Below are 13,221 nucleotides of genomic sequence, written 5' to 3' on the forward strand. Positions count from 1 at the left end.
CATATATATATACACACACAAAGGGGTTCTTTCAGTTTCCATCTACCAAATTCACTCACAAACCTTTGGTCAGTCTGAGGCTATAGTAGAAGACACTCGCCCAAGGTGCCACACAATGAGACAGAACCGAGAATCATCTTACCACACAGCCACACCTATATCACCCATCCTTGCACTTATATCAGCCACGCCAGCACCTGTGTATATATAGATGTATACATCTATGGGGGTGTATGTGTTTGGGTCATGTTTGTCCACCATTACCACTTGAGAACTGGTGTTGGTCTGTTTACATCTGTGTAACTTGGCATTTCAGCAAAATAGATCAATAAAATAAGTATCAGGTTTTAAGAAAAAGAAGTACTGAGGTTGATTTGTTTGATAAAACTCTTCAGTCAGTGCTCAGCATGCAGTCCAGTGACTCAAATAAGTAAAATATGATTTCTCTGTGATCATTTCAACATCTGAGCTACCACACATGTGTAGCTCAATATTCAGTGTCAATTTGATGTAGGTAGAGAGTTTATGTGCAATGCAAACATTTGATCACTCTAAACAAATCTTCTGTGTTATTTTTTGGCAAGAAATTTCAGAAATCCCAGTTGTAGTCCTAATGATCCAAGAGTCCATAATATATATATATATATACATACATATATATATATATATATATATATATACACACACACACACACACACATGTATATATCTATAATATATGTATCATCACCATCATCATCATGTATGTATGTATGCATGCATGCACATAAATGTGTAGAAATTAGGAAGCCAGAAATTGAAGCTAGTGAAGTCATAGATATTCTCCAACAACTACTTCTGACTTTTTCAGAGGTATAGCAAGGAGCCAGGTTCTGCTACCAGACATATAGCATCTCAGCAGTAATCCTCTCTGGCCAGGGATTGAGCCTAAGGCCCTGTTCAAAGACCTGGGGATGAATTCCAGTGTATGGCTGCAGTTAGAACACCTGTGTCCTTTCTTGCCAGTCACAAAATCATAGTCTCCTTTGCAGCTGCCTATGTCATGTCTTAAAGTTTACAGTGTTCACAAAGCACTGAGCTGCAGTTATGATGTTGGCATTTTGATATGCGTTGTGAATCATCATGACACAGATAACTCTATTCCAATAATCTGATGGCTTCTAGTCCTCCATGTCAGCTAACTTTTTCTCAACTGCTACTCTAATCTTTATGATCTTTGATTATTTACCAATACTCCAATGTTTTTGTAAAGAGGAGGGATAAAATATTGTCAAATTTAAACAAAACGCCCTCTGTGTGTGTATATATATTATATATATATATATATATATATATATATATATATATCCAAAATGTAGGAATGGATTAGATCAAATCCAGGTTACATATGTTTAATAGCTAGTGAAACCTTGGAAGTAGTAAATTATGCAAATGAGGGGCAGACCACAAGCTGTTCTTTGGGCCAAGGATACTTTGATTATATGAAGTTTACATCGTCGTTGGGAGATTCGATCAAAATGCAAAATGCAATATATATACCAAAGGCAATGGAAAAGTTTGCATAAAATTTATATTAACTGACATAGGTCTTTCAAATTACAAATGATGAAGTAATTTTTCTGCTGTACTACTCAACATAGTCTCCATCACAAGTGATGCATTTGTGCTATTGTTGATCCCAACTCACAAATTCTCTTAGAATAATTCAGGGGTGCCCCGTTTTACTCTCTTTTTCACAACCACTTTCACTTCATATGTTTCAACAAATCATAGTCCCTGATTACTGTTTATCTTTGGTTTTTCTTTCAATGGTGGAAATTGGAGAATATCAGTTCTAGGCTCTATGGTAGTTGAGGGAGCACTAAATCATCCCAATTTACTTATGGACTAATTTGTTGTCAAAAATGCTTGAAGCTTCACATTATAGGATTTTTCATATTCTTGTTTTAGGATTTCCTCCTAATGGCTTCTAGTGTGTCTCAAGCTTTTGGTATGTCAGTGCTGTTCACAGCATAGTCACATTCTAGAAAATCAAGAAAAATTACCCTCTTGCCATCCACAATAATAGTCACCATGATTTACTGCTTTGATCACTGGTTCTTAAACTTCTTCAGCCTTGGAGAAGCTGATGTGGCATCATTCCTTGGACTTGATCCTTCATTTTCAGATCATAAAGATGTGGCTTTTTTGCATTCTCTGCCCATCTCTTAAACATTTAACATGAAAAATAAGGAAGCAAGTGAGCTGAGGATCATTTATAGCGGGTATCAAAATGTTGTATATTAAGACTAGTACTCATAAAAATGTTTTTCATCCAAAAAGAAATGTTGTATCACTAGTATTAGTATAAGGAAGACCTTCATATAGCACTTGCATTAAGAAAATTTAAACGTCAAGAATGATTTGTAGATTTATCACTTGTAAATTGTTTTAAAAACTGCCCCAATACAAATTTTTTAAAGAAAATACTGAGATTCAGTTCTTAAACAATAATTTCCACAACTATAATTCTATATTTATATGTAGTGTGTGTGTGTATACATTTATGCATGTATACACACAGACATTCATTCATACATACATACCCACATACATATGTATGTATTGATGAAATAATTTAAGACTGTAAAAATCATGTTATTAAAATTTTTTCACACATTACAAGACAGTTTGTTAAACATATCTACTATGTAAGCATATAATCTAAAATGTGGTAGTGTCAAAGTGACTCCTGTTAGAAGTTTACAAAATATGTTTACTACAGACAAAATTCTAGTAAGGGTGATAGTAATTTTGTAAAGGTGTAAAACTTGGCAAATAGCAAATTATTGTTTTCTGTTAGTGATAATGATGGGCAGAAAGAGAAAAATTGAAAAGTTGGTTGATATATTTGTGGCAAATAACCAAAAGGCTCAGTTTCATTTAAGGAGAGAAAATTGTCTGATGTTTTGTGGTTGAATGACTTTTTGGCTTGTGTAATGTCAAATTTTGGCATGATTTCATGTTTGAGGAAGATAAACTCATTGTTGGAGGTGCTAAAGAGAAGCCTTAGGGAGATATTCTGTTGCAAAAACAGAAATTGATGTACTAGTTGAGAAGAAATATTTTGGGAACAAGTTCAAATGTTTAACAATTATAATTCTGAGAAATATTTCAACTGATAAATTATGTATATTGAAATGTTTCCATGTTTGCATCACAAAATATGTTTTGATATCTGCTTCTAGATTATGTGAAACTAATTTTCTGAAGACTTTAAAGTTTGAAATTTAAATCTTTTCATGCACTTATTTTAATCTAGTATAATGGATGTGTAGATGTGCTTTTCTTAATATCTTTTACATAACCACAAATTAAGACTAGTTAATTGGTGTTAGTTTAGTGAACTGATATAAAGTAATTTAATTGCCATAGGCACGACTCAAACATTAGCTGCTACTCTTTTTTCTCCTATTACTCAAACCAAATAATCTGCTCAGTCAAACAGTTGATACTCATTTTATTTGCTCCATTAGCATATAATTGTATATCTTTAAGCATATATCCTTTTGAATCCCTTTGGTAAAGCTCATATCGACAATAACATCAAAATTATTTGCTTCACCTTGATCTGTTTCATGAAGACTGGCGTATTTAGGTTGAAATGAAGTAAAGTGCTGATGCAGTTGTTTGACTGCTGATTTTTGGTGCTGGACTCAATTATGAAAATAAAGCTAATCTATTACTCATTTTATCAATAATAAACTATTAGTAACTTTAAACATGATCTTTAGGAAAGATTTGTTTACGAAAAGAAGAATATAGATAATTTCCTTCTTATCAACCTGCCTGAGACCTTCATTGGTTCTTGGGAACAGACTTCCTATATTAAAGTGACCTAAATTAAAACTTACCATTAAAATTTCATGTTAGCTTATGTCCCAACCTAAGCTTAATAACGACAAAGCTATTTTACTATAGTGTTCATTATATTTGAAATCTATTGAAAGAAAAATGAGTTTTTCAACAGCAATACAGTAATAAAAAAAGTTAAAAAGAGTTATTAAATTTCACCTGATTTTCTAATCTTCACTAAAAAGTATGGAAAATATTTTTCTTCCCGGTGTATGTCATTCATTGATAGACAAAATGTAGTTGACTGACATTAAAGGAATGTTTTTAAGAAGAATAACTAGTAATATTCCTTTTGAATGGGTACATAGGATTAAAGATGCAAGATTGAAGGTAATTTAGATAAGTGAAATAAATGCTGGAGCTCAAATAAGAATGTCAACATCGATGAAGTGGAATTTAGAAAGAAAACTTTAAGTACAACCCAAACTGTATGACTGTGAGTAGAATTCTGATGAGATATATTAACTTCACATTGAAAGCATTCACTTGAGAGGTTTTTATGCTAAAATCTGTCAAAATCATTTCTATGAAAACTCCTCATAATATTCACTTATATTTTTCTATTGTTAACTGAAAGGAAACCATACTTGGTGAGTACTTGGGAGGTCATAACATTTAAGATATTTGACTAAGAAAATTCAATTTTAACTTTCATATGTAGAGATGAGTAACACAAATGTTTTAAATTTTATCTTTACCAGCAACTGTCATTGATTTAACAATTTGATCTTGATTACCTCTGATATTCTAACACCATGAGTTTTCAGTAGATAATCCTTTACTGCAAAATATTGAAATCAAATATTGATTTCTAACTGCAGCACTCTCAGAAATTGGTAGAGGAGAGCTATAGTTGATTAGATCGGTCAGTACTTTACGAGTACTTATTTTATTGACCCTGGCTGAATAATAAACAAAAGCAATACCAGTGGAATTTGAGCTTAAAATGTAGAGAAATACAATTGAGTAAAACAATTGTTTCTGTCAAAGACCACATTTTCAAAAGAAAACAAAAAAATATTAGGGTTTCACATTTTACTATGAATGAAGTAAAAAAATTTTCGATTTCCACTGCTTGTTCCAAAATATGTTATTCAAATGATCCTAATATTTCAGTAAATCTTTTTATAACAAATGATAGACAATACTTATATTTAAATTAAAATCATAGCATATAAAAATATAGGGTATTGTGAAGAAAACTGTATCAATTTTAAAATGTTTAAATTTCAAGTTTAATGTGCATCATTAAATTACATTGTTGCTACCAGATTACTTCAAATGTAATTTTATACTTGTAAATAATTATTTTAATGTTGGCATGAAACTGTGGTTTATGAGAAAAGCCCAAATGTTTGCCTTTATTATTATCATTCAAATTGGTAGAACTTTAGTTTCTGCGTTAGAAACCTGCTCCCTCCCTCTAAGATGAATACTAATAAATAAATAAAAATGAAAAGACATGCACACACACACACACACACACACACACACACACACACACACACACACCACACCACACCACACTTGCACACACACCTGGATCTCATAATTTGTTTTAATTCAACATAAAAATACTGGTTGCTCAGTTGAATATTCCATCAGGAGTCAAAATCAAGTGTTTTGAAAAGTGCTTAAGAAGACTTTTGGAAGGTGTGTGTATATGGAGATATCTAGTATTCTAAATGAGATAAGGCACTGCAAGTCTGTTGTTTGATTCATGTTTGAATTAGGCACAAAGATGGAGAAACATGCAGAGGGGAGTAGAGATGTATTTATTGTAGATTTTGTCCCAGTAGATGAAAGTAAGGTCATGGGCATAAATGACAATTCTGATTTTGATTACTGCAAAGTTAAATATTTTGTTCTCATTTGGTGTAGTGATTTTTTTCTCAGATAATATGGTCTGTTATGAGTTGATTTTTTTAATACGAATTTTAATGAGGATAGCTGTATTATATGCATTACTTAAAAGCAGCTTTTATATACCGGAGAGTTTGAAGAATACCAATAACCAATCATATTTTGACTTCTATGACAACATAGAAAAGGTTACTTGGTTAACATCACATTTATGTGCGAAGTACTGTTCGTCGATTTTAATCAGACTGAAACACAACACATGTGCACAACACATTCAAATTTTCACTTATTTACCTTCTCACATACATTGTAATTATATCAATATACAATGTAAACACTTTTGTGAAACAGGAAATAAATATCAAAACAAATAATGTAGTGAATTTAAACAAAGTGAACTGAAATAATACATAATTAAATTTTATAATTATTTGATAAATGACTAAAGCCAAACTAAACAGCCTTTAGTCATGGAATTCTAATCGTATGAGATTATCACACAAATAAAACATTTTTAGATAGTCAAAATATTTTTTCACATTGAAACAAAACTGTTGCAAAAACAGTTATTTTCTATTCAAACAATACAACTAATTAGAAATTAATTGTTATGGCAACTTTCCTGTGATTAAGAAAATCACACATTAATGTATAATGAAAAGAAAAATTAAATCTAAACTAATTGTATTTTTTTTTTAACCAAAGGCCAATGTAAATTGTTCAGTAGGAAGTTTTATGATGTAATACTTTAAACATACATGCATTCTTTTGTGTTCTACATCTTAATAATGTTTTAATAAGTTTACATATTCTAGGATCTTGCACAGTGATGTGTTTGTAGAATTGTTTACTACTAGAACTAAATGTATATAACCTACAAGGATCAATTCAATCAACCGTAAATCTAAGTCAAAAAGTTAATACTAGAGGCTTTATATTTTAATCAGTGAGCTTACTGGTGCTTATCATCCTTTGGTACACAAGCAGTAGGATGGGAGATAAAGAGAATGATAGTAGAATGGTACATTGGTTGGAGAGGAAATGACTGATGAGGAAGTAACAAAATGAATGAAAGAATAACAAATGGTAGATTAATATGAATATAAAGGTGAGAAAGATCCAAATGTAGATAGTATACATTGTAATTTCCATTATCTCTGCAATCATAAAATTTTAAGTTTGGTTCTCCAAGCTTTTGTGGGTGGGACAAGTTTTTCCAGCATAGTATTTTACACCATATCACAGTCCTTTGTCATTTCCTTCATGAGTTTCAGATCTTCATTTCGTATCTTCTATGGTTTTCATGTATGCAACTCTTCATTATGCAATTAACATCTTCCATAAACATCATATACCTGTGCAAGAATTGTCTTCTCTCTCCTAAATTTAAGTTTAGCTAAACTATTGCTCCATCTTGAGGGTGGAGGTAAAGAAAATGATCGTAGCCAAGTTGAAAAAGCTGTCATAGACAGATAAGTGGGATCCAACAGGAATGAAAATAAAAATATATAAAAACAAAATTATAAAAATTATAAAATTACAAATAAAATTAAAACATTATACACTTTTAACACATTAAACATGATAAACAATTAAAAGTCACTTTTTAAAATTGCCAGATTTCACTGAAATAGATAGTTAATTCTGGGATACCCTGTATAAAATCATCATTATCATTATTCTTTGCTAGCTTTCCATGCTGTAGTGGTACAAGTATTAGTGAAGGTGTTTTACTCCATAAGAGTAGAGGGTCCTCACCTCTCTGTGTTCATTAATTCAAAGCTACAAAGTTGAGAAACTGAAGAGAACAAGGGTGGCAGATGAACCAGGGTAGGTGGGAAAAGAAAGCAAAAGTGTGATAGTAGAAACAGAGTGATTGAAATGAGAGGGTGGTTCAAAAGCTGAGTGAGTGATATGTAGTAAAAGTTGAATAAAGAGTGAGATTGAATGATTGATGTTAATACCAAGTAACCTGATTGAGTAACCTATATGATACATATTTTTTTCTTTATTACTTTACATGTTTCAGCTCTAAGGTTGTAGTCGTGCTGGGGCACTGTGTGTGTGTGTGTGTGTGTGTGCATAAATACACTGACATGCATACACTCATATGTTCCTTGGTTTGTGATTATAATTTACATTATACAATAACCATAGATGACATAAATTATTATTATTGAAACTCACATTAAATTATATGTAATCAGTTTACTTTAGAATTTCTGTTCCAAAATCTGGTTCAATTTTATATAGTAAAAAAGTCAATCTATGTAAGTGTACATTTGATCTTAAAATTTCTAAGAATTCATTGTTCAAATAATTTTTATTTAAGAGCTTTCTTATTCTTTATTTTTCAAATCATTTTCATAATTCTTTAAGCAGAAAGGAATTAAAATTTTCAAAATATATCATTGGGATGTTAATGTCAATCACTTATTTAAAACAACAATTTGTTCTTGTTTAAAATACATTATGCTTCATAGAATTAGTACTTTTGTTAATGTTTGATACTCTTTTACATACATGTGCTGAATGATTTTTCATTAATTTTTTAGTCTTTCATTAGTAATGAATTGCTAATTGTGTGTGATGTTATATTTTAGTTTCCTTCTCGTAGTTAGTACAGGCTTTATTTATTATTAACTTTTATATAAACATTTTACTGCTTCATTTTATTTTCATGCTACTCTGCAGCAAATTTTGCCATAACTTTTGTGTCTGAATTCAGTTTTGTAGATATATGTCAAGTTGATAACATATGATAACCATATTTCTTCAGTTCCTTTATTCTGTTTTCATTGATAGGAATAAATAATTCACATTGACTACATAACATCCATCTATATTTGTCCTATATAAATATTATTCTAGTTTTTCTTACACTCATACATACATGTGTGTGTATATATATATATTTATGCAAAAAATAAAGATCCAATTCAATTATAAATATTATATAAACTTAACAATATTTTGTGAAAGTCCATTTCATCTCTATGTGATTGCTGCATTAGCTTTCTTAATTCACACCCTACTATCTTAGATAAGGAGAAGATACACTAGAAGATGTAATCATAATTTCTCCACAAAACACAGGACGATTACGACTAGAATGCTTTTGATCATAGAGGCACTTTGGCAGAGTTGAGCTGGGATTAAACCACAACTACTAATGTAAAATCAACAATTATACAGTTCAAAGAAATCTTACAGCAATTCAAACAGAACCAATGAGAAATGTTCCCAAACTGTTAAAAAAAATATTACCATAGTTTTATTGTTCAACTTGAATAGAAATAATGTATATTTTAACATATCTTTATGAAAGTCTCTTTTTAATGATAATATGAAAAGTAATTGTCAAAATTAACATAGATTATATTTGATTGTCAAAGGATTTTTTATTTTTACAAGCTTACTTTTTCTCTCTTCTTTTGTTTCGCTTTATGTGGTTCAGTTTTTAAGTATTAATAATATTTAGATATGATTTCTAGTTGGCATCATAGTAATTTTTGTTTTGAAGATTCTTGTTGACATTAACAAATTCATAAACAATTTTGCTGTGAATTATGTGTGTCAATTAACAATATTTTGCTCTCAGTAGAAATTAATGCTTTCTTTAATTTCATTGGGCTTAATTTCTTTGCTGACATTGATTTTAGATTTTTTTTACTTATATTCTAATAACAATCACACATACTTCCTATTAAGTTATTTGTATCTCAGCTTATTGCTCAACAAACCAATTGCTTTACCTTACTAACAAGGTTCAATAAGCTGTCAAAAATATACACCCATTTCTCTATCTCTGTCTCTCTCTCTCTCTCTTTCTTCACAGTTTCCCACACAGAGATTCGCACGGAAGGCTTCCTCAGCCAACTCTCTACGTCTGAGTCCACCTAAGGTAAGCTCAAGGTCATAACAAGTCATATAACACAAATATCTACCATTATTCTTGTTATATTTGTCTGAATGTTCTGGATACATTCATACAAGTTAATTCTTCTTTGTCATACAGTTCTGATAACCCCAACCAGCTTCAATAAATTATCATTACTGTGTCCTGTGCATAAATATTAATGCAGAATATTCTGTAATCACATATATGAAAGTAATTAAAACAAAATGCCAGTATTTTAGAAATACTCCAACACTCATGTATGGTTTCATAGAACTGTCTTTCATTTTTACTCTCTAAAAGATCATGATTTTGATGAAACTGTTCATTTAGAATATCTCTAGAATTCAGAAAGTAAAAATATTTTTGCATTAATAGATATTAATACTCAAAACACAAAAGTCATAAATCATTTTCTTGATTTAAGTGTTTTTCCAATCCAAATTGTTAATCAATGTAGAAGATATTGTGGAGATTTTATTTCTGACTTTAAGGAATATCATTTTATACCAGCTAGCTATTATATTTTGAATGTTCATTGAATTAACCCCTTTTGCTGATGGTTGTCCCAAGTATTGATTTCTGCTGGGCCTAAAGTCAATATTTTCTTTCTCTTGTTGATCTTCTGTGGTTCATTGATAAATTTTATTGCCTATTCTTCTTGTTTGTATTATCATGCACCGAGTTCATGAGATGATTACAAATTACAGTTCAGTACTTAAAATATATCCATTTATGTGTACAAATGAAAATTTGCATGCATTTGATTGATTATACATTAATTCTACAAAACAAAATTGAATAGAAATAACAAACTGCTATAGAACTTGTACAATAATTTTACATACATATGAAGGCTTTTATGTGTTTGTGTGTGTGTGTGTGTGTGTGTGTGTGTGTGTGTGTATAGAAAGTAGATGTGTGTGTGTATAGATAGTAGATGTGTGTTAATGTATCATCATCATCATTGCTTTAACATTCAACTTATGTGTGTGTATGTATGTATGTATGTATACATGCAGATTTACATGTTTTGTTTTATGTATGCCTTCTCATGCATATGCTTGCATATATAGACATGCTCATATATACTTAAATGATAAACTTCTGGTAAGCTTTACAGATCTTTACAGTTCCAGTGATGGCTTGAATCTGTAGTCTTCAGATCAGCTTTCTCTTTTCTGGTTTTGAGAAGCCTAATTTCTCAAAATTGGTATTTAGGCACTGTGTTACATATCCCAGTGCCCACTAAATACAGGTATAAACTTGTTATCTGGATAGAGTAACTTCAGATTTCTCAATAGTTCAGCACAGGTATTCCCTTCTTCACTGATCTTCAGCTTTATGTTAACATCTGCTGGGCAGCTGATTTCCACAAATGTACAGTTTCGCTTCTCTGTCCCAAAACATTATGTCAGGTCTAGTGTGTTTATGTTATATTGAGGTTTTCACTGGGATATTCCACCAGTTCTCTTTATTATGAGTGGTTATAGCTTCTATATATGTGTGTTTGTCTTCTCCTCCATGAGGTTCAGTATCTTGAGAACCTTCAGTACTTTATCCTATATTTTTCCGGGCCTCCCCTCTTCACAAGTTCCATACACTTTGAACAACTGGCACTTTTTTATGCAGCTGTCCTCATCTATATACATCCTGTAACAAAAATATCCTTGTCCTCATCATCACCCTTTTTAACATCTGTATTCCATGCTGGCATGAGTTGGACAGTTTGACAGGATCCAACAAACCTGAAGGCTGGACCTAGTTTCAGTGAGCCTTGCCATGGTTTCTACAGCTGGATGCCATTTCTAACACTCACCACATTGCAGTGTGTACTGAATGCCTTTTTCATGACACCAGCACTAGTGATGTTGCCATGGAACTTACATAGAAAAAAAAAAAAACAGCTCTTGTGAGTAAGTGGGGGGCAAGATTTGATAGGCTTTATGACAAGTGCAGAAAGGTTAAAGCATGACAGAGGGACAAACACAGCTCTCTTTCTATGGAAGAGACATATGCCTGCCCCACATTATATAGAGTGGAGGGAGTAGTTGGGAAGGAGGTAAAGAATGCAGTGATGGAATGCCAAAGCAAATGCTCAAGGTACAAGAAAGTGAGCTCAGACAATGATCAGGGGAGGAGAGGAAAGAGTGGATACATTCATGAGAGTGTGAGAGTGAGCAGCAGATGGTTAGAGGCAAATATAGTGAGGGTGGAGATATGTTTGATGGGAAATATGCATATGGAGAGATGTAATGTGAGATAGACAGGAGTGGCTCAAGAAAGACAGATTCGAAGATAGAGGGATCAGAAGGTAGAGTGCAAGGTGTTGAGTGATGAGGAGTATTTATAAGGGTAGCTATTGTGAATCAGGTGTGACTGGCAGATATGAGAGAGTGCTGAGAAAGATAGTAAATATGTTAGGTGTTAAAATGGGGTGTGGCTGAGGAGAGATAACAGAAGGGATAAAAGGAGGTGATTGGTGAAAATGGTAAGGACAGGGGATCGAAGTAGTTCTTGTAGTAGTGGGGGATAACAGTTAGTACAAAGAAAGGGGAAGGAGTAATATGTGCTGATACAGCCTTCAAGTAATTACAGTTGTTAAGTAGTGCCATAGAAAGAGAAGTGATATACAGCTGAGTGTTAGGTTAATGAGATGTGAAGAATGGGCTACAAACATTAGCAGAAAGCTATTAGAACATCATTTTTGCAGTGGTGGGCAAGCCTTTTCAAGCACAGTAATCTTTTGTCTTCTCCTCCATGAGGTTCAGTATCTTGAGAACCTTCAGTACTTTATCCTATGTCTTCCCGGGCCTCCCCTCTTCACAAGTTCCATACACTTTGAACAACTGGCACTTTTTTATGCAGCTGTCCTCATCCATATACATCCTGTAACAGAAGCAGTGCAGTCATCTCTCTTGCACATTAATTTATCTTATGCCTAATTTTTTTCTCAGTAACTTAGCACTTTGCTGTACATTGCACATCCCCTGGAGATAGTAGCTCCATTCCTCTCTAGTTGTCACATATTCTCAGCATTTACTGCTCACATTTCACTACCATGTAACTTTGTTGTTTGTATATAGACATCATAGAATCTAACTTTCACTTGCAGCAAGAAACCTCTTGGCAACATCTCTCTCAACTTCTTCCATCCTATTCTTATTCTAGTAACTATACTTTAAGAGCATCTTCTGATATTGATAATTATATCACCTAGGTCACAGAAACTATTTACTACATCCTGTGAGCTGATGCCAGTATCCCCTGACTGGCTCTTGTGCCGGTGGTACATAAAAAGCTCCATCAGGATGTGGCCAATGCCAGTACTCTCCGACTGGCCTCCATGCCAGTGGCACATAAAAAGCACTATCCGAACATGATCGATGACAGGCCCATCCAGCTGTAGAAACATTGCCAGATCATATTGGAGCCTTGTGCAGTCGCTGGCTCTCCAGACCTCAGTCAAACCATCCAACCTATGACAGCAAGGAAAACGGACGTTAAATGATGATGATGATGATGATGATGATGATGATGATGATATATATATATATATATATATA

At 32.4% G+C, this 13,221-nt stretch overlaps 1 protein-coding gene across 5 annotated transcripts in view; it reads left to right on the forward strand.

The window, feature by feature from the left end:
- LOC106871954 (protein still life, isoform SIF type 1) overlaps nucleotides 1-13,221 on the forward strand; it is a 1,491,364-nt gene that overhangs the window by 982,472 nt on the left and 495,671 nt on the right. For all 5 annotated transcript variants that reach the window (XM_052966200.1, XM_052966198.1, XM_052966202.1 and 2 more), the window contains one exon: nucleotides 9,596-9,661. In XM_052966200.1, coding sequence (XP_052822160.1) covers nucleotides 9,596-9,661 — 66 coding nt within the window. The remainder of the gene's footprint in view (nucleotides 1-9,595; nucleotides 9,662-13,221) is intronic.

This window comes from Octopus bimaculoides, chromosome 3 (assembly GCF_001194135.2).
Source record: "Octopus bimaculoides isolate UCB-OBI-ISO-001 chromosome 3, ASM119413v2, whole genome shotgun sequence".
In the NCBI taxonomy this organism is placed as follows: Eukaryota; Metazoa; Mollusca; class Cephalopoda; order Octopoda; family Octopodidae; genus Octopus; species Octopus bimaculoides.